The following is a 24,909-nucleotide window of genomic DNA, read 5'->3' on the forward strand; positions in this document are numbered from 1 at the left end:
AAGATAACAAGAAGAAGTTGTCAAGAGAGAATATAGGCTGGAAGAGTAATAATACAGTTATATATGGATACTACAAATGAGATGACAGCTATGGGAACATATGTAAAAGAGTCCACTGTTGCCTTGTTGTCCGGTTGCCGGTACCAATCAATAGAGATAGAGAATCCTCCAAAGACAAAGAAATACCATCCTAGTTTGACTTGTCATCCCATTGAGAATCACAAAAAAAATTGCTACAAGAAACAGGAGAGAGTTTTGAATCTATGACAAGGGTTTATTGAGAAGAGATTTGAAGAGAGAAAAGAAAAAGGAAAGAGAAAAAGAGAGAGAGAGTGAGAGTGAGGTGGGTTGTGGCCATGGCTTCTTGTTCACCGTTTGAATTCTCAAGCAAGTATTATCAAGTATCAGATGGAGGAGGGTGTGTGAGGCAGAGCAGCTTCTTCCAAGGAAAAGCAGTACTCAACCAAGGTGTTGGCTACTCTGTTATTCTTGGTTTTGGTGCCTTCTTTGCTGTCTTTACCTCTTTTCTGGTAAATTTCACAGGCACCCATGTCTTGCTTTTTTATTTTTTATTTTTTATTTTTAGGTGTTTTTGACTGATTCCCATGTGGAAATTGGTAACTACTCAAGATTTCCAGCCATTGATTCCACATCTTTCTCATATCTCTGCAACTTTTTCTTCACTTTTGCTATGTCTTTGACTAGAACCCACCATTTAGATGAGTATTGGGGTTGCCTTCATTTCATTTGTGTTGTTGAAATGATTTGTGGGAGTGGTGTGCCTTCAATTTGAAACTAGAGCCTAGAGGAGTGTAATATGCAGAACCCACCATCTAAATTATGTTGGGATTTGCTAATTTTCATTACATTACTGAGTGAGTTGTGGGAGATAGAAAAAAATAATAATAATCAACCAGAGGTCTGCAGTCTGGAGATTTTAATCCTATGCTGTTTCTTGAATTAGAGGGGATATTGATTAATCTTGTGTTTTGGGCCCATGGTCCTGCTTTTTTGGTATATGACAACAGTCTCTTCTTCAGTTCACTAGGGAATTTTCTTTCTCTATGGCTTAATTGCATTCATATGAATCACCTCCTTTGTTGCTATCATCATCTTCTTCACTAGCTTGCTTTAGATGCTAAGGGTTGTTTGCAAATTTTTCTTAGAAAGCAATTTTCTTTCTTTCTTTTTTTTTTTTAGAATAGAAAATAATTTTATTACTTACAAAACATGTGTGCTGATGAATTTTAATGAAAAATAGTTTTTCGAGAATTTGTTAAAAGATATAAATGAAAGAGATTTTAGTTGTTTTTTATAAAGTGCTAAAAGCAACAATTGAAACGAGGAAAAATACTTTGAAAACTTTTACATTGTTTATAAATGCACGATACGGTCAATACCTTCATAGAGAATATATTAAGAATTGTTTTTCATATTTGAATTCTTCAAATAAAATTTTGTTCCAAAAAACAATTGAGAAGCGGTTTTTTAGAATTATTTTTGAAAACATTGTCAAAACATACCCTAAATTTTTCACAATAATATCTGATCAGATATCTCCAAATGTTATGAATTGGTGTGCCTTCTTGATGTTGAGACACATTCCCTACCCCTAACTCCTAGTCATGACAAGGATGGTCTCCCAAAAGAGTAATCAAGACCCTGAAACTTTGCTCAAAACTTGATATGAGCTGAGCAATTAACATATGATCTTGGATATACCAATATATTAGAGTGCTTATAAAAGACGAAAGCCCATGACATTTGCAGAAGAGGATTTCCTATGAGTCACTATTGTTGATAGTGCTGACTATCGGTATATCAATGGGGTCAGGTATGGCTGGAGAAGCGATACGTTGGTTCCCGACATACGTCAGAATGGTTTAACACTGCAGGCAGAAATGTAAAAACCGGACTAATTGCCAGTGTGATTGTATCCCAGGTAATGTCTAATATCGCTTCCTTTGTAGTTGTACATGGAATTCAGATTCAATAAGCTGATATTTTCGAGTACCGGTCTGTACAGTGGACTTGGGCTGCCACAATCTTGCAAAGCTCCAATGTAGCATGGCAGTATGGAGTTAGCGGCCCTTTCTGGTATGCCAGTGGAGCTACCATCCAGGCATGTTCAAGCTATAATTTCTTCTTCTATGTTTTCTCTCAATCATGGTAAAGCCAAAACCGGAAAATGACTCCAATAATGCTAATCAATAGGTACTCTTGTTTGGCATCATGGCCATAGAGATCAAAAGAAAGGCTCCTCATGCTCATACTGTTTGTGAAATAGTTAAAGCTCGGTATGTTATACTGCTGCCACAAGCCTAATCGTAATCATTCAATGTTTTTCAACTCATCATTTACCAATTTCTCGTATTTCAGGTGGGGCACCGCTGCTCATATCGTCTTCCTCACTTTCTGCTTTATGACAAACATTATTGTTACTGCTATGCTTCTTCTTGGGGGCTCGGCAGTGGTGAATGCACTCACTGGAGTAAACATCTATGCTGCAAGCTTTCTGATACCGCTCGGGGTTATCGTTTATACAATAGCTGGAGGACTAAAGGCCACCTTCTTGGCGAGCTATATTCATTCTGTGATAGGTATTGGTTTCCCTAATAGTATTTGGTCTTTTTTCCTCTCAATCTGTTACTTGACTGAGCTTTTTCTTTTCAAAATTGGTTCCAGTCCATGTGGTCTTAGTCATCTTCGTGTACCTAGTTTACACAGCCAGCAACGAGCTTGGGAGCCCCAACGTTGTATACAAACGGTTGATGGAGGTTGCAGGCAAGTCGAGGATGTGCCAAGAGCCATTTTCCCATGATGGGCAAGCTTGTGGCCCTGTAAATGGGAACTACAAGGGGTCTTATCTAACGATGTTGAGCTCTGGCGGGCTTGTGTTTGGGATCATCAACATTGTTGGCAACTTTGGTACTGTTTTCGTTGACAATGTAAGTTTCCATCTTTTGTTTCCTAACCTACCCAGCATATTGTCCATGTCTCTACCTTCAAAAACATAGGTAAACTTTGCAGGGATACTGGGTGAGCGCCATAGCAGCAAGGCCTTCATCTACACATAAGGGTTACCTGTTGGGTGGGCTGGTGTGGTTCGCTGTGCCGTTCTCTTTGGCAACATCACTAGGCCTAGGAGCACTGGCGCTTGATCTACCAATAACTGAAAGTGAGGCAGGTCATGGACTTGTTCCCCCTGCTACAGCCATAGCTTTGATGGGAAAAGCCGGATCAATTCTGCTTCTCACCATGCTTTTCATGTGAGTTGCAGAATATACCAAACCCCCACTTCAAGATTTCTTCATTTTGCCCTAAACATGATTTTGTTTTCCTATGCTGATCAGGGCTGTAACTTCTGCTGGTTCCTCTGAGCTAATAGCTGTCTCCTCACTATGCACCTATGACATCTATCGTACTTACATAAACCCGAATGCAAGTGGGAAGAAAATCCTCCAAGTTTCAAGGATGGTTGTCCTAGGATTCGGGTGTTTCATGGGGCTTCTGGCAGTGATCCTGAACAAGGCAGGAGTTTCCCTAGGATGGATGTATCTGGCCATGGGAGTACTAATTGGATCAGCTGTTCTACCCATAGCTTTCATGCTTCTCTGGAGGAAAGCAAATGCGTTTGGCGCTATTCTTGGCACAGTTACAGGGTGTATTCTAGGAGTGATCACTTGGTTATCGGTTACAAGCATCGAGTATGGGCGGGTGAACCTTGACACAACTGGGAGGAATGCACCTATGCTTGCTGGAAACCTTGTTTCCATTCTAACTGGAGGAGCTGTTCATGCTGTGTGTAGCCTTTTGTGGCCTCAGAACTATGACTGGGACACAACTAGGCAGATAACTAGGGTGGAAAAGGAGAAGAGTGATCTGCAAGCAGAAGAGTTCAGAGAGGAGAAGCTGATCAGAGCAAAGGCATGGATCGTGAAATGGGGTGTTGGCTTTACTATCGTCATTGTTATACTCTGGCCTCTGCTCTCCCTTCCAATAGGTAAATTCAAACAACAACAATTTCCTGTGTCATCCTTAGCATTTCAATCACAGACCCGGTACTAAAATTAAGTTTTTACTCAAGAATGAAACAAAAATCATCAAAAAGATAACAGTAGAAGCTTAAATCCATGTCTTAGTTGTATAGAATGGACTCATTTCACATGCTATGTAAAAGAAACCAAAATAGTTTTGTTTCCATTAGCGTCCAAACCATCTCCTTCAGTGTCTGAATCAGTTCTTCAAGAGGATGTCATCAAGTGAGATTAGCTTCAACGAAATCAGTTCTCAGGGTACTGTATCTTGTCGTTTTCATGTCAATTAACTTAAAAGCTTAAGCTGAAGAGACTCTAACACAAGACCCTCCAAGCTCAAACCCAAGCTCAGTTACCATGTTAAACTACGAGTTAACCTCAAAGCTTAAGCTGGCTAACCCTTACCAACCCGGACACCCCCCTCAAGCTTCTTCATATTCATTGACAAACAATGTAAATTGAGTAAGCCTTTCAGATTAGGAGTATTGAACATTCTTAGGCTCAAGGATAGTATTTTGGATTTCAGTTTTCTCGGTTTATTTACCTGTGTCTTTCTGTTGCAACAGGGCAATTCAGTAAGGGGTATTTCACATTCTGGGCAATCATAGCTATAGCATGGGGTACAATAGGATCAGCTGTCATCATCGCTCTACCTCTAGTAGAAAGCTGGGAAACGATCCAAAATGTGTTTCTTGGGATGTTTACAAATGACAGGCTGATGGAGAAGATTGAGGAGATGAATATCAAGTTGCAGTCCATGATACTGTCTATTCCTGAAGCAGAACGAACATACTTAATGGAGAAAGAGAAACTGAAGAAGAAAGAAGCATCAGAGTACCTAGCTCATTCTACTCCAAATTTATGAACTCATGAAATGAGGAATGTTTTCTAGCTTTTACAGTGTATATTTACATATTTATGTAAAGGAAACCATGAGGAATTGTATAATGGAATTGATGTTCTAGAAAGGTGAAACTGCATCATTGAGTTTTATATCTATTAGGGCTCTCACTAAATTGGGTTGTTGGTCCATTACCTACCTGTTTAGGAGAGCAAACACTAATAGCAGCATCATTTGAAGGTCAAAGCATTTGGATAAAACTCTCAACTATGAGCCACACATTTCCTAACGAGGCTGATTGGCATTTTTTTCAAGGTAGATTGAGAATACGCCTTAAGCCCCTATGCTAGAATGGACAATAATGAGATTATGGTTTAATAAACCACAAATAGTTCAACAAACTCTTGAAATATGAAAGCTAACTCAAGGAATATTGGAGGCATGAAAAAAATAATTGAGGTAAACTAGCTATTACACAAGTTAGGACACAACTAGAGGCTATCAATGTGACTTCACAACTAGTTTATGCACCTCAAAAATTCCCAAACAGGATAAATTCAGCTTGATTTACATTAATCTGTAGGATAATCTACAATATCATTGCACAATATTCAATAATTTATACCTACTTGGCAAGAAATGGATAGGATAAATTCCCTCTCCACTCAAGCAAACATATTAATTACAAAAAGATTAGGCTTAAAATGCTACTTCTTACAAAATTTTCATTTTTCTATTAGGCAAAAATGCCTGATGTCAATCTTACTACATTAATGACTATACCTAGGGTTTCAATATGAACAATAAACAACTTAAACAAGCATGTTACATACTCAGCATTGATGACACTGGGGGACCAGTGTAGCAGATAGGAAGACTGGCATGAAATCACCGATGGGTCTGCCTACACAAAATGCATGTCATAGTAGTATACATCCAGTCTTTGCATGTCATAGTAGTATACATCCAGTCTTTGTATAACCGTATTTGCAGCAGCGCCAGCAGCAGTAATGTGCATTTACAATGGAATGGTAGCACAGTTTGATGTTCTGACCATGATAGTTGCCGATCAGTAAGCCGCCAACTTGGGTCTCATAGGTACTTGAGTGTAGAACTATAATTGGATCATTTACCTGTCTCATAATATTAATGATAATATGGGTTTCCTATTGCTCTATCATTCAAGGTTGATTATGGGTTATGCCTCTGATGCTGAAAATTAAGTTTTGTCCTATCAATATCAACACCCTCCTTTCTTGCAGATAAATTACCCGCTGCCCGTTCTTTCATGGCTTCCTTTTCCAATTTCTTCTTTTCAGCATCAGCCTGTTTTTCATTATCGTCACGTGACTTGTTGAATGTCTTAATGAAGACGACTAAGATTTGGGTCACTGCAAAACAAAAGAAGTTTACCAACCAAAATGAGAAATCGTCCCATTGAAATACAGGGCAAAAGCTTTATCTTTCTTTGCAGGATTGTATCTTGAGTAAACCATCCACTAAATAACAATTGAATAGTAATCAATCTTATGCATATAGATTTTAATACATACATACATACATACATATATATATATATATATATATATATATATATTAAAAAAGGAGATATAATAACTGCAGCTCTGAGTATCAGTTCCCTTCTCACTTGGATATACCAAAATCCAAGGAAAAAGAGAGTTGCTTGTAAGGTCTCATCTTCCAAAGATTCACTTCAAGAGTCTGGAGAATGTATTTCAGGAGAACCTTTGCTTTGGGAGACCAGAGCATGTGTTCAGGAAAACCTTCCATTAAGTGGTCACCCAGTAAAGGATTTATGTTTTCCTCTGAAAAACTAGAAGCACACAGAAGACTCTAAGCTATAAAGAAAGAATATTATTTTTCTTGGATGGAGAGCTTGATGATTTATAGAAAGAATATCATTTGTCCTTTCTTCCTTTTATTTTATTTTTAAATTTTTACCTTTTGTGTTGATTGAAGGCAAAAAGAACTTATTAATGCAATTTGCTGGAACCCCAGTTAGGCTGCTGCACATGGATGGACTACAAAGAATGTAACTGAGAATAGTGCTTCCAAAATTTTAAAAACAATAAACAATTAATATCCTTTCTGATATGAATTTAAAAATAATAAACATCCTACAGTTGAGCAGAGGAGAATTGATGTAGAAGCAGACTCACTAGTCTGCAGCAAAGAAATTCAGGGTCTGTTTGGGACCCATACGTTTTTGAAACCTATTCTCAAAAACCAAGTTTTTTTCCCTTTTTTTTTCTGATAGGCTTCTCAAAAACCAAGTTTTTAAAGACAGTTTTAAACAGCTCTCTCATATTTTGTATTAACAAAAATCTAATTGGAATCTTGAAATGTTTTCAACTTGTTTTCTTTGTTTCCAGATATTTTTAAAAAAACTGTTTTATTTTTAATTATTCTTCACATTTATCTTATTATATTTTTAAAAAGGCTCTTAGAAAACAAGAGAAAACAACTGAAAATAACTCAAATATATTCTCAGAAAACACCCTATTTTCCTATTTAAAAAAAAAAAGTGGTTGTGTTTTCTAATTGTCAAATATGTTTTCCTGTTTTATTGTTCTCAAAAACAATTTACAAGCCCTCGATCTCTAATTAAGATTAAATGCTAGCATATTCCCACGTTTATTTCATTATTTTGGTTTAATACACAGGTAGTAACTCCTAGCCTTTCTAAATAGTCGTGTGAAGGTAATCTTTGAAGTAGAGAGAATATAAAGTGCTGTAGCCCTAGAATAGTTCTACCCATAATGAGTAGAGAATGCAAGGTGCTGTAGCCCTAGTATAGATATACTTCCAAATCCAAATTTAAAGAGTTTTTTTCCATTTAATTTCAGAAAATTTAAATAAATAAACAAAAGAGAAAGGAACAGTGCTTCAGTCTTAGAACCCTGCAAACTCAACTTCAATCTCATTGCAGCCTTTTCCTATTTTTCTTGGTGGAAGTTCCCCAAAGGTGCAGGTTTACACCTACTGCAGCAAGCTGGTGGCATATTGAATTGCTTGCTGCATCAAATTGTTTTGAATACCAAACCCTAGATATAAAGCATGGTTGGATGGGGAAGAGAAAAGGGCCGAGACAACATAGACAGACAAAGTATGGCAAGATTTGATAGGCTGTGCAAATGCTTCAGGAGAAAGAGAGGACTTCTACAGGGATTCTAAAGAGCAACCATGAATCCATGGACATACCAGAAAGTAATCTAGAGAATGAAAATTTTGAAAAATCACATCCAGACAATTTTTCAATACTTCTATAAATACATGTAGTCATAGAAGAACAAATATTCTTCTTCTATTCATGTTCAATTCTTCTTAGGCTAAAATATGTTAAGAATAGCTCTTTGATTCTAGCTGATTTTCACTAAATACGGTGATACAAGTTAAAAAAACAAATGTTCTCTTTCTACCATGACATTGAATGGAACAAGGTTTATTTTAAAATAGGACACAACTATTTTAAATTTGTTATCCTTTTCATATGACTGGTATAGAAAGTGAACTGAACTATTAAGAAAAATAACACCATACCTTGCTCAAATGGACACCGAGCTGGATCTTCTCCAAAGTACTGGGACAAGGAGTCTGCATTTCTTCCCTGCAAAACAATGTAGCAGTACCAAAATCAGTACCAATCTCCATACTCACAGTTGTCAGCAACTAAGACCATGGAGAGGACTCACCACTTCAGAATACAAGGAGATAAGCGACCTTACTTCAGCTTCAGCAGTGTCAAGGAAATTCTTCAAGACCTGAGATTGATGGACATCAAGTATATATGTTTATACAATCAACCTTCTCATAACTATGAATTAAGGTGGTTATCTCAAACAATCAAATAACTTTTTGAGAGAACATCTTGGTTACATGTTGAACAATAATTCTAGTAACCAATGATGATAATTATTTGAAAAGAAATCCCTTTATGTTATTAAACACACACACATGCACACTCGGAAACACACTGTGCAAACAGACAGATGAACAGAAAAATATTAGCAAAAAAGAACTGATAATCCCACATGAAATGTCCAGGCCAATGAGATTTTCAATCAAACAGATGATGTTAATATATTATTATATCTACAGTTAAGCTAATAATGTAGTAAACTAAAATCAGCTGATCCTCCAACCTAGATCCCTTTTTCAGTCGAGTAATGATCTTCCATAGTTTTTCCTTACAAGTTCACTCTTTTTTTTTTCTCTTTTCTGATAGGTAAATTTTTGTCCCCGTTGAGACTTGAACCTAGAAACTCCCATAAACCCCCCAATCCTTTCCCACTTAAGTCAGGCTTCAAGGGCGCCTTAAAAGGTCACTTTTTTGTGTGATGTACATGCAAAGAAGTCTTTTGTTAAGACACTAAGAGAGTAATCAATAATTAATAATCATCTTTTGACGAGTAAAGCAAGAAAATATTATAAACAAAAGACACTCAAGCAGCATACAACAGACACCTCTAAAAGAAGAGGGACCACAAAAAGCAACAACCCCCTCAAAAAGAACCCAACTAGTCAACAAATTCTGCTAAAGATGGAGGACCAGAACCTAAAAACAGCCTAGACCAAGCTCATAGATTAAACAGGAATGAGTGTTTTATTCTTTGAACCAGATGTTCCTCGCTTTCAAAAGATCTACTATTTCTTTCCTTCCATATGGTCCAAAATAAGCATAGGTGAGCAGCCCGCCACGTCTTTTTCCATTGTTTTCCCACAAAAGGACCATATCATCCTAAAAGTCTCTTTGACCGAAAAGGGAAACACCCAAAACACACCAAAAAGGGAGAACAACAAATTCCATAATACCCTTGTCTTGACACAATGGATAAGAATGTGATCGATGAACTCTTCCTCCGATTGACAAAGGAAACATCTATTTGACCTTGTACCCAAAACACTACCCTCTCCTCTTTAAATCATCCAAAGTTAAAACCTTTGCCCAAGTAGCCTCCCATGCAAAAAAGCTCACCTTTGGAGGCACCCAAGAGTTCCAAATCACACTTGCTGAAAACAACACCGTACTTCTTGATTCTAAAGTCGAGAAAAAGACTTTAACAGTGAACTTCCCATTTTTTTGACCTTGTACAAATCACCTTATCTTCCTCTTCCCTGCAAACACTCCTTCCTAGCAAAATCAAAAGAAAACGCTCCACCATGTCTACCTCCCAAGCATTTAGGAGCCTAGAAAAAAAGGGGGTTCAACAACCCTCTTCATCTGTCGGGTGCCAAACATCCACCACCTAATCCTCCTTAGAGTCAGCAATAATCATATTAATCAATTCCTTTTTTGTCTCCTCCAATTGTTAATTATTAGCAAGTCAGGTTCTAATCTTTTGCACAAGTAGAATCACCAAAAAAAAAAAAAAAAAGGATGATTACACAAACTAAGTCCAAAAGAAACATGAGAGCAGATTCCATAGTGAATTAATCAGTAATCCTATGTACCCCTCACCTTTTGGAAGCCAGCAGAGATAGCACCATCATTCACCGAGGCAGTGAGTTCTTGCTCAACCTTTTCAAGACCTTTACTCACAGCTTGCATTTCCTCGGCCAAAGATTTCAATTGAATCTTGTTCAATGGGAATGCAAAATGGATAAGAACCAACAAGAAACCATACAGATAAGCTATGGAATGTTGTTACAAGTTAAACAAACTAAGCAAAGAGCTGCGGGGACAATACTTTTGACATGTTAAGCATACCTTAGACGCTGCTTCCAAATGAACAAGATCCTTGTCAAAATCCAACAACTCTGACAATTTCTCAGAAAGGAGCTAATGAAAACAAGAAAACAGTCAACTACAGCATGAAGTGACTATCCCATATTAAAATTGAAATGAACATAACAAAAAATTGGAAATGCTAACCACACAGAAATGGTAATGATGATCATAATAAAATTGCTTAACCAATAACCAAAAGACAGACAAAAATTCAAATACTAATCAGTGCTTCTCCTGTAAGAACTCAGAATTTTCGAACACCTATATTGATTTGAGTGGGTATCATTCACAGTATCAGTATATTTGATACTACCCGTATCAGAAGTGCAACTTGGCAGTATAAACTAATCATACATCATATAAAAATATATAATTAAAAAGTTAAGGACAACAAAAATCCAAAACCATGAAATACCTAAATCTGAACAATAAAATGGGCAAACTTACTGCACTAAATTTGGATATTAATAATTGATACTAAGCAGAAAGTACTTGAAACTTATGTTGGAAAACTAGTATATCTTCTAGGCAAGAGAATGTTTCCAGATGCAAAAGAATCAACTGCAAGAAGTAATTTTCAGTTCTATCAAAGAAATCTATTAATGATTCTTCCTTTTATTTAATCATCATTTTTTTTAATTGTACATCACATTACTATTAGGAAAACATTTTAGTGTTGGTGAATATTGTTTACTAGACAGCAATCTGAATTGTGATATGTCAATGCTCCAAAATGTCTTTACCAGAAATGGCTTGGCTCAGATTCTTTCAGGAGGGTTTAGATAACTGGAGCAATGAATTTGTGAAAGCTATACTAGGAACTAAATTTCTAGACTAAAGCACTTAATTATTTGAAGAAGTTTAGAGCTTGACACATAGAGAAGAAGAGGAAATAAGGAAAACATGTAGGTTTCTAAGCAATAACACCTAATAGAGACGACGACACATATCAATTGAATATAATAGTAAAGGGTTATAATTTTCTTCATCGCTTTAAAATCTGTCAAGCATTCTCTTAATAAAGATCACCCGTACTCAAGAAATGCAAAATTCCACAGAGGATATATTTAGAGTCAAAGTAATGAACAGAGAGAAATAGTCAAATTTCATGTGAAAATTGTTAATGATTGCACTTTTCTTTAAGCTTAAATTTTTTAGCAAGAAGGCAGTTGTTATTAAGTTCTTCAAATTTTTGTGCTAAATTTTGCATTTATAAAGTTTTTTCTCTTTCATAATGTCATCAATTATTTCATAAATAAAAACATTTTGACCTTCTAGATAATGTGTACTTGTCTCTATTGGTACATTAGGTTATGTAGTTTAAGATTGACAATTTTATTCCATTCATTCTGGTATAGGATCTTTCCAGACTGTGCCTTACTCTCCATTGAAGACTCGAGGTTGTTGATTGATCAACTGGGATGACACAAGTAAGTTTGGAAAGGTTCAGTAAAAGGCAAATTAGGGTTGGTGTGGCATGGGTTAGATCATGTTTTTAAAACTATGCAAAATAGCTTTTCAAAACTGTTCTAAAAACTGAATGAGTGCCCAAGCGCTGGTGCGAGCATCGGTTCAAGTGCTCAAGCGCTTGGGACTGAGTCTTCTAGAATTCTAGAGATCCGTCTTTGAATAGCTTTATTTTTGGGGATTATTCCAGATGCAATCCACTAGGCCATTAGGTCTATATATGCCTTACCTAAATAGGTTTTCCAGTTTTATGCAAATGTTTAGAAAAACCTAGTTTGTCTTCTCATTCCCAAAGCTCTCAAAAAAGGCTTTCCAACTTCTATCAGGTTGTGAAGAAGATCTACATCCCCTTAGGCGCTGAAGTGAGATCCACAGCAAGCATACGAGGCGCTGCGTCACAAACATGGAATGCAATGTAGGCACTAGGAAGTAAGTTTAAGGTGTCTGCCATGTAAATCTATGTATTGCATTCTCATATAGTGGATTTAGATTTGAGGTTTCTGACCCCATGTTGGATTCTTTTTAATCTTCCCTATATTCTCAAAGGAATGAACTGGATTAAAAAGAATCAATTTTTGGGCTAATAAGTGGAAAAACGTTTGTAACAAGTGATACCCCATTGGATCATTTATTTTTTAGTCTCAAGTTAGTTCAAGACTTATTATGATAGACTTGCTGTCACAAGAGAACCACAAGTCTTACAAGTTCACAAGCAAAAAAAAAAAATGATTTTGGGGTTGCCTAACATATAAGCTTTCTACAACAAAGTTTGTTTTACCCTATTAGAGTTTTAACATGGGATACATTTGTAATTAGGTACCAAATCACCATGCACAAGATGCTTGTTTATGACACGTGTTTATAAAGGCCTATAAACTCATTTCGAAACAAAAGGTGAACATATCCCTATTGCTCAATGCCAAGAGATATAATTGGTGGTATCCATATGCCCAAACCCAAGCACACATGTGAATCATAAGACGGAGTGCTATTAGAAAAGCATCTCATGACTTCAACATCTAGTTCAAGATGAAGTTAAGATCCAAACTTAAACTTATCTCTTAAAATGATTATCAAACCTTTTTATAGGCAACCCCTTTTTTCTTGAGTGAAAGATAATTGTTTAAGAGGTAATAAAGTTCACAATAGATGAAAAAGAGGGAAGGAAGACACACCATATCCTGTATGGAAACATTATACACCTTATTGAAGACATGCGTTCAAGATTGAATGTCTAAGCAGAATTATTGTTTCAACAAATATTGGTAAGTGTCATTTGAACAAAATATATATTAGTTCAGATAATTTAAATGTTAACCTGGAGGTCGGGTTCAAAATTCGGTTGAGACTAATACAACTCGGCCAAGTCATATCCACCTTACCTATGGTTGGTACCGGACCAATACTTGAGTTTAGGATTTAGTTGACTCATGAGTAGACTCAATTGAAATGAACATAAATCTGTAGTCTCAATGTGAATTGCATAGCAACTTTAAGAAAACTCCAAGATTATGTCAATATGAACTATTCGGATCATGGGTGATGGAAAAAATAATTTTGAAGCATAAATGCTGGAGAAGAGAAGATCAAAAGCCACAAGAATGAAGAACTATGTATGAAGAGTTCGGACCCTATTTTTACATCTTCATCCTTCAAATGTAGAGCTTTGGCATCTTCATAAGGTTGTTTTATCTTTCAGTTTAGAGCCTACAAACATCAAAGAACTAGGTATTATGTAGATAAACAAGGAGTTGTCAATTTTGAGGTTAAATGGGTATTATGTAGAGAAGGGGAATAGGTGTTTGATGGAGTGTATGGATTATATGTATTTGATAGGATTAGGAATTTAGGTTTTGAATCATGGTAATGGAACTTAGGATTATAGTAAATGGATAATGAATATTTGGGTTTATATCAAATAAGTAGGAAATGAATATTAATATAAAAATTAAAATCAATGAATAAATGTATAAAAAAACTAATTTATTTTCAAATATGGTCATTCAAATAAAAATCCACATTTTTTATAATCGTTTTATTTAGAATATATTTGATAGGAAAAATGATGTTTATTTTTTTAAAGATGATCCATGGATGTGTTTTTTAATAATTGAAATTTAAAAAAAATTCAAAATATTTAATTTAACAAATTTGTTATAAAAATAATTTTTTTATTATTTTCATCTTTTATTTTTTTGAAAATAATAAATATTTCATATGAAGTGATTAAATAAAAACGTTTTAAATTTTTAATATTGTTATGAGTCATTCCGAAGGTTTGCTTTTATCATAATTTGAATAATTTTATACATAATAGAAGCTTATTTTACTAATTTGTTAGTCTAATTATTTGTATTTTTTTTTGTAATAATTTTTGCAATCTTTTAAAAAAAAAAAATTGAGCTTTTAAATTAGAATATTGTGTATCACTTGATATTGACCCGAGATGTTGATACCAAAGCACCTCGGGACCTCTCAAGTCAGTGACTGATGCCACGACTTAGAACCATGCTTGGAGAATGATCATTTGATTTTAACTCCTATATTTATGTCTTAATGACATCGCCTCTTATGAAAATAGTTTCACTATTTATATTCCATTCTTGTAGTATATATGTGTTTGCATTAGATTCTTTGTTAAAGTAGGTTGGCAACATGGATCATGATGTTTTGCCATTCGAGAGAGTAGGGCTATGCAAGACACTAGTGAGGGTGGGAAAAAATGGAAGTAACCCCCTGAAGGGGCTTAAATTGAAGAACTGAAAGGGTGAACTTCTAATTCATTTCTAGAGAAAATTTTGAACCCTTCAAATGGTGACCTCTTATGCCTATTTATAGAGGTTTTGTGGATAAGGGCCAATTAATTGACATAGGATGAACCAAAGAGATGCTGTTGTGTCTACATGGACTAACAAGATGGTGTCACATGACATGAAACAATAAGATAGTAACATAGTAACATGTGTACACCTATTTAACCCTTTGCAAATGCATGCAGCGATCATGATACATCATTTGTTAGGTCGTCTCTTGTCCTTAATCCTGTTGAAACAGCCTCAACAAAACTGAGCTCTTGCTTTTGCAGGCCTCCAACAGTAGTCACCAAACCAGAATCCTCAAACAATCCCATATACACAATGGAGAACAGGCAAACCCACTTCTAAGATCCACCAAGCCTAATTGGACTTCTCTAAGTCTTGCTCTTAACTTAAGGAGGCACAAAGCATTTGGGCACTATGCCATTATGCACGATAAAAGTGTAGATGACACTAAATGTGAAGGCAATAAACTTAGGTGACTCCTGATGAATGAATACAGAGAAAGATGTTTGGGAATATCCTCCTAATAAGATGAGAAAGGGTAGTAAAGGCAACATAAGAAGAAAAGGAAATGACCTCTCATCACTAATTTTAGCATGTCAAAGGTAATCCTTCATTCATTCCCAACTCCAAGTGATATTCCATCCTAAGGCGAATAGAAGATTTCTCTCATTATCCACTAGAAATGGCATCTACTCTCATAAGCATCCACCTGAAGGAGGCACTATGTTGCCGCCATCTCCTAGCAAAGGAAAGAAGAGTAGGAGATTAAGGCATCAAAACCAAATGGAAATTAAATAACACATGGCATCCTCACAATAGCTCTACAGGGCAGCATTCATCAGCGACCTAACCTCTAGAGATGTATTATGTCATAGTCTTATGTGTCATAATGGATACATGACGCATCTTTGTAAATCCATATGTTTGTGTGAAATTCAGATATCAACAATATGAATTTATATTTATTTTCCAATATGTAAAAAAAAAAATATTTAAAAAAAAAAAAAAAAAACTAATAATACGCAAGATGGTATGATTGACATTACAGAAAAATAGGAAAATTATACATGCTAAAATTTTTGAGTTGACAACTATGATCATAATGCAAATAAAAATTAATTTGGACTTTGAAGTGAAGGTTTCAACAACCTACCTTACACAAGTAATGCATTAAAGTCATTTTGTTGTTTCTTGCACGAGTATCAGCCAATTTAAGAAGGCTGTCCAACTTGAATCCTATGGCAGCTCCTGCAGTATAAGGAAAAGGGGCTGTAAGCTAAGAAGCTCTATGTCAAGAAAAGCATCAAAAGATGTATTTACAAAGTTGAATAGACATTACCTCGTGCTGTGCCCTGATTCAGGGCATTTCCCAACGTGAGAATTGTTTGCATTATCTGACGCAATTTTACAGATTCCTTCACCTGCAATCACATGTATAATGGTTAAAATCAGGATGAATGTATGTTCAGTAATATTAGCTTAAAAACCTTAGAGATACCTCCCTAGCAGCATCATTAATCGTATTTAGGTTATTCCTTAAGTCCTTCACCTGAAAAAGTTCAAGGCTATAAGCACAAACTGTCACCCACAACAAATTATCATGTAAAAACAAAAAAACGCACATTTACAAACAAATATAAAAACGTGCATTTACAAACAAATATACCTGACTTGAAAAGGTTATTTTAAATGAAAATACTCGCAACTTGGATTCAACTCGTGGAACCTTCATCAGCTCCAGGAAAAACTGATATCAAACATGAAGTTTGTTAACAATCAAGATACAGGATTGGGCATGCATTCATATTCCAGGCATCAGAAATCACCTGCTCACACTTTCCAAGCATTGCCTTGTCTCCAGGGTAATTCTGAAAGATATCGTGAAACTAGTAAGAAACAAACAGCAAATGCTAAAACCATTTTTTTTTTTTTACAATAAATTAAAAACTATAAAATGACCTACTAGAGTACATAAGAAAGCAAGAAACCAACACAATCCTTGACTTTCCATAAATCGTTGATAAATTTTTTTGTTTTTCATGCAGTAAGAGAATTTTGGAGGTTAAGACAAAGAATCAAATGCATCAGATGATACACTAGGCTTCAGGTCATAGAACAAAAATTACATAAGCATTAAATCTCATACCCATGTCAGCATTTCTTCATCTTCGTGATGGTTTCCTATGACCTGTTCTCACTTTTGTTGGGTGTCTAGTGATCCAGATAGTCATTTTCTTGTATTGGATTGTCTTGGACTTTTTCTGTTTTGTAGTGTGTTTTAATCATGTTCAAAATTAGCTGATTTCCAAATGCAGCCACTAGGATTGGAACAAACCACATTAGAGCCTAGAGTGAGAAATTTTCCTTCCAATCATGACCATGAAGCTAGTGTGAAAATGACTAGATGTCACAGAAGCAACTCTTTTGTTTATCAAGAGCAGAGGGAGGATGAGCTACTTGAATGGGAAAATCAAGAAACCTCTTATGACAAGGGAGACAATCAGACTATGCAGTGATAAGATGATTACTTCAGTTCATGCAACCACATCAACAGAGGTACCTTGAGAACCACAGACACAAATTGGAATGGCATCATCAAACAAATTTTAATAAAGCAAATGCTATTTTCCTTTTTGGTTGAAGAGGCACAGTTGTCAGACAAAATGAGAAAACTATTGGAGACTCAAATATGAGAAGCATTGACTGTTCCAAAATATTTAAGTATATCGCCACTGTGATGCTACAAGATAATAAGATAATTGCGAAAAAATGAATTTTAGAGTTTGTAGTAGGGTTTGAAACAGACTTGAAGTGGACTCATGGTCAGGTTTGCCTATAGATTCCTGTCCTTCTCTTAAAGAATGTACCTATTAGATCCCTGTTTTAGTGGGCACCTCTTCTGGCCCCTATATGCTATTCTCTGTTATAAGACTTCAGTTCAACCTTGAGTGCACTACTGGTTAGCCTTTTTCTATTTTAATAAATTCTTATTCATTAAAAAACCCATTGAAACAAATAATACAGGAACAAACCTAGAGCATGATGATATTAATAATCATTTACAAGACACTATAACTTCAGCTCTAAGAAATACACGATGATAAAAGGTCATTTGCAGATATAAGCATAAAACAAGAGCACATAATGTCCACAGAAAATGCAAGTGCAAGTTCAAGAAAAAAAGTCTGTGTGAGGGTTCTGTATAGATGTGCATGAAAGAGAGAGAGAGAGAGAGAGAGAGAGAGAGAGAGAGAGAGAGATTGTACCTTCAGTAACTCCATTTCTTCTTTTGTAGGACAAAATTTAATGAGATTCTCAACCTGATCAATGTCCAAGGTTGAAGAATCCAAAGCCAAAATTGCGTTCTAGAAACAAAGCATGACATTAAATATAGGAACATAATAATCAAGACATTTTACAGAAATCAACTTAAAGGGGACAAAAAAAAAACATTGGTTAAATTACTCAGAACAGAAAAAGTAATCAATATTTGCAATCAAAAATAATGTTTTGGAATGCATAGCAAAAAATGGAAATGGATGGACATCATTCCAGTCTCTGCACTAGACCTTTCAAAATTTATTTCTACTAGTCCATTAGTTCCATTAGCTACTAAAATAACAAAAATAATAAATAAATAAATAAGTAATATTTGAGACATGATACTAATAGCAAGTCAGAGGATATAGATGATTATTAGTGGTGATTATGCTACTTATTCTAACAGAGAATAAAGAAGAATCTTAATAGAAATAAATCATGACAGGAAAAAAAGGTAGACAAGAGATCCTTTAAAAAAATATGAAAACAAGGCTCTAGCCATATACAAAAGGAACTCTATTACATGGGATCTAGTTCTTCTCTAAGTGAAAGAATCTGCATCCTGTTAGTCAATCTAGATCCCCACAAAAACACACTTATATGAGAGTTAAACTTTGGAGAAAATGAACACTCATGCTTCATTATTTTAATGACCTAATTCCATTTATACATATATGAATTATTTGTCTAAAAAAATATGTTTTGTTTTGATATGTTCGAACATTATGAATTTTAGAAGATAAAACTGTAAATGTTAAGGCTTAGGGGTATTTGATGGTCTTGAGGTCCAAGCTGGATTCAATGAAGTGGAGCTAAAGAAAACCAGCTGGTGAATAGTTGATTCTCCATAATTGGAGCAATCAATTCCTTATTACATCCCTCCCAATATCCTAGCTTACCAAAACTTCCTGTGGATTGATTGACGTGCAGTTTTCCCATATTACTATCATTTTGGGCTAGCAGCCCCCATAACTGCAAGAAGGGAGGAAACCTTGGGAGGCTAGCACGAAGGCAAAAGTATCATGACATCTCAACTAAGGTAGTGCCACAGCAGGTCTTTTCTAAGAAGTTGTTTAGCCTTCCAACAATTGAGAGAATTTCATGTGTAAAAAACATTCTTTAGTGTCTGTTTTACATTAATTTCTAGTTATATCCTGCATTGTACAATAGTTGTCTTATATTCTAGGTTTTCTGTCTTACAGTTTAGTCAAATTTTTTACATTAGGATTGACATATATTAAGTCTTCCAGTGCCATATTTTATCTCATAGCAGGTCCTTAGGCACTTCTAAGCACTAGTTTTGCATTTCCATCCACATATAGAAGATGCAAGAGTGCTTGGGAACGAGTAATCCAAAACTCATTAGACTATTATAAGGCCCGTTCATAAATATAATATAAAGTCCTAATCAAGTCACAAGAGTGAATTCATTGGATTGAATGCCATCGATAAACCTTGGCATCTAAAAGAACTTCTTAAGGACAGGAAAGTTTAAGCTTAGCACTGTCCAGTGGATGGAACAAATTAAATTTGATCGAAACAGACTTTTGTAAAAACAATAGCCTCTCAGTTGGCAATTTCGTAGAGAATTGCAAGTCTTTGTGCAAGTATGCTTTTTTGCATGCATGTTGGTGAAGATCAAACATAAATATCAAGACAAAGTGCATAAAGCCCAGATTACTGCAACATAGACAAAAACTTGTCTTGGTATTGCAGCCTCCAAATACCTAGCAAGTTTACAAGTTTATACATCATGTCCATTGTCCCAGAGAAAATAAAGAATGTTGAAATGAATAAAAGGTAGTTTCTATGAATTTTTTGTCCTTGAAATCATAGGCTTGTCTAAATTTTTCAAGCATCACTTTGACCGTAACAGAAAGCATAAATACAATAACTACTCCTGAAAATCCCTCCAACCCACTTGAGCCTGTCTGGACCCCCCAAAAAGCATTCATCCACATTAAACTTAACCACACTGCTTGGCAGAACTCTCCCAGCTCAAACTGAGATCATACAGAGGCACTTTGAGGAGCAAACAGCATTGAAAATCCACTAGGAAAGGAAAAGCTGAATCCTTCCAAAAGGTTCTTGTTACAGTATTGAATCAATATAATTCTGACTGATGATTTAGAAACTGAATTTTTAAAAGATGTCTTCAAATAGTTATAGCAAATACAGAATTAAGAGGCTGAATTTAAAACTTGAGGATTCCCTTAGACAATGAGTTGTAGAGAACAAACAAATATACAAATCAGTTAAACATTGATTCCCTTTAAATTTCTTCACAAGGTTATGATTTAAATTAATGGTACTCCAACATATGTGTTGAATATGATGTATTTATAGTGTATAACCTTTCCTTGTTAATATAGGACACATATATGGTAGGACACATGTATGGTAGTTAGGACTCTTAGCCTTGTATATATATATATTTCTCAATTGTAAGTAGATCATTCACATTAATGAGAATCAAGGTCTTTCTTCTTCCTCTCTCTCTCAACATGGTATCAGAGCCAAGGAAGAAAACCTAATTCTTTCCTGTTTCCCGTGTCATCAACTCCGGGAAACCTTCCGGTAACCGTGTTTCATTCCGGTCACCTTCCCCATCTCCCAATACTTTCCGGTCATTCGGATCGTCGACAGAAACCACTCACCGCCGGCGAACTTTTCCGGCGAACTTTCCGGCGAACTTTCCGGCGAACTTTCCCGGCGACGTCTTTTTCCGACACCGACCATACCAGAAGGAGCGCCTGGAGGAGATCTCCACCTTTTGTGAAGGCACCGGCACCAAAAGAGCCTCCACGCGCCGTCCACGCGCAGCTTTCAGGCCGGCGGCTGCATCTCACGCGCCGGCGCGTGAGGGCGCGTGAGGACTTCTCCGGCGACGCGCCTCCTCCTCCAGCTTCGCCTGACGCCGACCAGCCTCCCTACCTCCCTGGTTCTCCCATCCGAGCCCTGCACGTACCTCTTTTGGGGATTTTTGTCTCCGTCGGCCCTCCAAACAGTCTTTCCGGCGAAGGTCCGACTACTTTTTCTCCACTCCAATCCCTGCACGTGCCTTGGGAAGTGTTCTTCTCCCTTTTTCGGTGGTGCCACGCCGCAATCTGAAGCCGTATTAGGGCTCTCTTCAATCCAAACATACTTCATTCTCCAGATAAGTAGATATGACTACTAAAAATTCCATTTTTTCCGCTGTTATATCTGGATCTCCTATGATTACTTCGGAGAAATTGGTTGGCAATGACAATTATCTTTCCTGGTCTGCCTCTGTTGAACTTTGGTTTATGGGTCAAGGATATGAGGATCACTTGATTACACAGGAGGCAGATATCCCTGAGGTTGACCGTGTACAGTGGAGGAAGATAGATGCACAGTTATGTAGTGTATTATGGCAATCGGTTGATCCCAAGATTCTTCTTCATCTTCGGGCCTACAAAACTTGTTTTAAATTTTGGACTCAGGCCAAAGGATTATATACGAATGATATCCAGCGTCTTTATAAGGTGGCTTCTGCTATTGTCCATCTCAGCCAACAGGACTTGGATCTATCTACTTATATTGGCCAGATTGCCTCTCTTAAGGAGGAGTTCTTGACTGTGATGCCTCTTACTCCTGATGTTGGGGCTCAACAAACACAGCTTGACCAGTTCTTCATGGTTCTTACTCTTATTGGCCTCCGTCCGGATCTTGAGCCTGTCCGCGATCAGATTCTTGGTAGTTCATCAGTTCCGTCCTTGGATGATGTGTTTGCTCGCCTCCTCCGTATCTCCTCCACTCAGACTTTGCCATCTGATAGCACTTCAGATTCTTCTGTGTTAGTTTCTCAAACTAGCTCTCGAGGAGGCCGCAGTGGTACCCGAGGTAGAGGTCAACGTCCTCATTGCACCTATTGCAATAAACTTGGCCACACTCGCGATCGTTGCTATCAGTTACATGGAAGACCTCCTCGCACTGCCCATGTGGCCCAGTCCTCTGATTCTCCGCTGCCTCAGCCTCCGAGCTCTTCCGCATCTCAGGCTTCTGTTGCCTCTGTTGCCCAGCCTGGTAATGCCTCTGCCTGCCTTACCCACACATCTTCTCTTGGACCCTGGATTCTGGAGCTTCTGATCACTTATCTGGTAATAAGGATCTTTTCTCCTCTATTACTACTACCTCTGCTTTACCTACTGTTACCTTAGCTAATGGTTCTCAAACTGTGGCTAAAGGTATTGGTTTGGCCCTTCCTCTACCTTCTCTACCTCTCACTTCTGTCCTTTATACTCCTGAATGTCCTTTTAATCTTATTTCCATCAGTAAAATCACTCGTACTCTTAATTGCTCTATTACCTTTTCTGATAAATTTGTGACCTTGCAGGACCGGAGTACGGGGAAGACGATTGGCATAGGACGTGAGTCTCAAGGCCTCTATCACCTCACCTCGGATTCATCTCCTGCAGTTTGCATTTCCACTGATGCTCCTCTCCTCATTCACAATCGTCTGGGCCACCCTAGTCTCTCCAAGTTCCAGAAGATGGTCCCTCGTTTTTCCACTTTATCGTCGCTTCCGTGTGAGTCATGTCAGCTTGGGAAACATACTCGTGTCTCGTTCCCAAAGCGTTTGAATAATCGGGCAAAGTCTCCTTTTGAGCTTGTCCACACTGATGTTTGGGGTCCTTGTCGGACTGCGTCTACTTTAGGATTTCAGTATTTTGTCACTTTCATTGATGACTATTCTCGATGTACTTGGTTATTTTTAATGAAAAATCGAGCTGAGTTATTCTCTATTTTCCAGAAATTTTATGCTGAAATCCAAACCCAGTTCAATATTTCTATTCGTGTGTTACGCAGTGACAATGCCAGGGAATATTTTTCAGCACCATTTACTTCGTTTATGTCCCATCATGGGATTCTTCATCAGTCTTCTTGTGCTCATACTCCTCAACAAAATGGGGTAGCTGAACGCAAGAATCGACATCTTGTTGAGACAGCTCGTACTCTCCTCCTCCATAGTAATGTTCCTTTTCGTTTTTGGGGGGACGCTGTTCTTACCGCTTGTTATTTGATTAATCGTATGCCCTCTTCTGTCTTACATGATCAGATTCCTCACTCCCTTCTCTTCCCTGACCAACCACTTTATTTCCTTCCTCCTCGTGTCTTTGGTTGTACTTGCTTTGTTCATATTCTCACTCCTGGACAGGACAAGCTTTCCGCCAAAGCCATGAAGTGTCTCTTCTTGGGATACTCCAGACTTCAGAAGGGTTATCGTTGTTATTCCCTTGAGACTCATCGATACTTTATCTCCGCTGATGTCACCTTCTTTGAGGACTCACCATTCTTTTCCACCACTTCTGAGTCTCTTCCTGTTTCTGAAGTCTTGCCTATTCCCATTGTCTCCCCACCTGATGCTATGCCTCCTCGACCACTTCAGGTTTATCATCGTCGCCCTCGTGTTGTTGCTCCTCTCCCTTTTGCTGAGGCTCCTGCTGACTCACTTCCTATCCCTTCGGCTTCACCTACCCCGGTTCTGCCTTCTCCTAATGACTTACCCATTGCTGTTCGGAAAGGTACTCGCTCTACTCGTAATCCTCATCCTATTTACAATTTTTTGAGTTATCATCGATTATCTTCACCCTATTCTGCTTTTGTTTCTGCTATATCCTCTGTTTCTCTTCCAAAGAGCACCCATGAAGCTCTTTCCCATCCAGGCTGGCGACAGGCAATGGTGGATGAAATGGCTGCTCTGCACTCTAATGGCACTTGGGACCTTGTTGTTTTACCCTCGGGTAAATCTACCGTTGGCTGTCGTTGGGTCTACGCAGTTAAGGTTGGTCCTGATGGTCAGGTTGATCGCCTTAAGGCCCGCTTAGTTGCTAAAGGCTATACTCAGGTTTATGGTTCTGATTATGGTGACACATTCTCTCCTGTTGCCAAGATTGCTTCTGTCCGTCTGCTTCTCTCTATGGCTGCCATGTGTTCTTGGCCTCTTTATCAATTGGATATTAAAAATGCCTTCCTTCATGGTGATCTTGCCGAGGAGGTTTATATGGAGCAACCTCCTGGTTTTGTTGCTCAGGGGGAGTCTGGTTTAGTATGCAGGTTACGCCGTTCTCTATATGGCTTGAAACAATCTCCTCGAGCATGGTTTGGCCGTTTTAGTTCTGTTGTTCAAGAGTTTGGCATGCTTCGCAGTACAGCAGACCATTCAGTTTTCTATCATCATAACTCTTTGGGGCAGTGTATTTATCTGGTTGTTTATGTGGACGACATCGTCATTACAGGCAGTGATCAGGATGGTATTCAGAAACTAAAGCAACACCTTTTTACCCACTTTCAGACCAAAGACTTGGGGAAACTCAAGTATTTCTTGGGAATTGAGATAGCTCAATCCAGTTCTGCTGTGGTCCTTTCCCAAAGGAAGTATGCTTTAGACATTTTGGAAGAAACCGGTATGTTAGACTGTAAACCGGTAGACACACCTATGGATCCGAATGTCAAACTTGTACCAGGACAGGGGGAGCCTTTAGGAGACCCCGGGAGATATCGACGGCTTGTAGGTAAATTGAACTATCTCACCATTACTCGTCCAGACATTTCTTTTCCTGTGAGTGTTGTTAGTCAATTCCTACAGTCACCATGTGATAGCCATTGGGATGCTGTAATCCGCATTCTTCGATATATCAAAAGTACACC

The 24,909-nt window shown here is 37.3% G+C and overlaps 2 protein-coding genes across 5 annotated transcripts in view; one reads left to right on the top strand and one right to left on the bottom strand.

Moving 5' to 3' along the window:
• The first annotated feature begins 140 nt into the window (after positions 1 to 140).
• On the top strand, positions 141 to 5,036 carry LOC117907165 (urea-proton symporter DUR3-like). Its single transcript, XM_034820604.1, has 9 exons — positions 141 to 530; positions 1,835 to 1,942; positions 2,027 to 2,122; positions 2,215 to 2,297; positions 2,380 to 2,600; positions 2,686 to 2,948; positions 3,031 to 3,269; positions 3,354 to 4,003; positions 4,604 to 5,036. The coding sequence occupies exons 1-9, from the start codon at positions 357 to 359 to the stop codon at positions 4,900 to 4,902; spliced, it is 2,133 nt and encodes a 710-aa protein (XP_034676495.1). The 5' UTR covers positions 141 to 356; the 3' UTR covers positions 4,903 to 5,036.
• Positions 5,037 to 5,417: 381 nt separating this feature from the next.
• The window catches only part of LOC117907149 (formin-like protein 14), a 30,234-nt gene continuing 10,742 nt past the window's right edge, over positions 5,418 to 24,909 (bottom strand). For all 4 annotated transcript variants that reach the window (XM_034820581.1, XM_034820573.1, XM_034820565.1 and 1 more), the window contains exons 8-18: positions 18,183 to 18,281; positions 16,743 to 16,784; positions 16,583 to 16,663; positions 16,415 to 16,465; positions 16,256 to 16,337; positions 16,070 to 16,164; positions 10,607 to 10,678; positions 10,358 to 10,474; positions 8,592 to 8,660; positions 8,440 to 8,506; positions 5,418 to 6,269 (exon numbers count right to left, since the gene is read on the bottom strand). In XM_034820581.1, coding sequence (XP_034676472.1) covers positions 6,070 to 6,269; positions 8,440 to 8,506; positions 8,592 to 8,660; positions 10,358 to 10,474; positions 10,607 to 10,678; positions 16,070 to 16,164; positions 16,256 to 16,337; positions 16,415 to 16,465; positions 16,583 to 16,663; positions 16,743 to 16,784; positions 18,183 to 18,281 — 975 coding nt within the window. In that variant the 3' untranslated portion in view covers positions 5,418 to 6,069. The remainder of the gene's footprint in view (positions 6,270 to 8,439; positions 8,507 to 8,591; positions 8,661 to 10,357; positions 10,475 to 10,606; positions 10,679 to 16,069; positions 16,165 to 16,255; positions 16,338 to 16,414; positions 16,466 to 16,582; positions 16,664 to 16,742; positions 16,785 to 18,182; positions 18,282 to 24,909) is intronic.

The sequence above is a fragment of the Vitis riparia genome, chromosome 2 (genome assembly GCF_004353265.1).
Source record: "Vitis riparia cultivar Riparia Gloire de Montpellier isolate 1030 chromosome 2, EGFV_Vit.rip_1.0, whole genome shotgun sequence".
Taxonomy (NCBI): domain Eukaryota; kingdom Viridiplantae; phylum Streptophyta; class Magnoliopsida; order Vitales; family Vitaceae; genus Vitis; species Vitis riparia.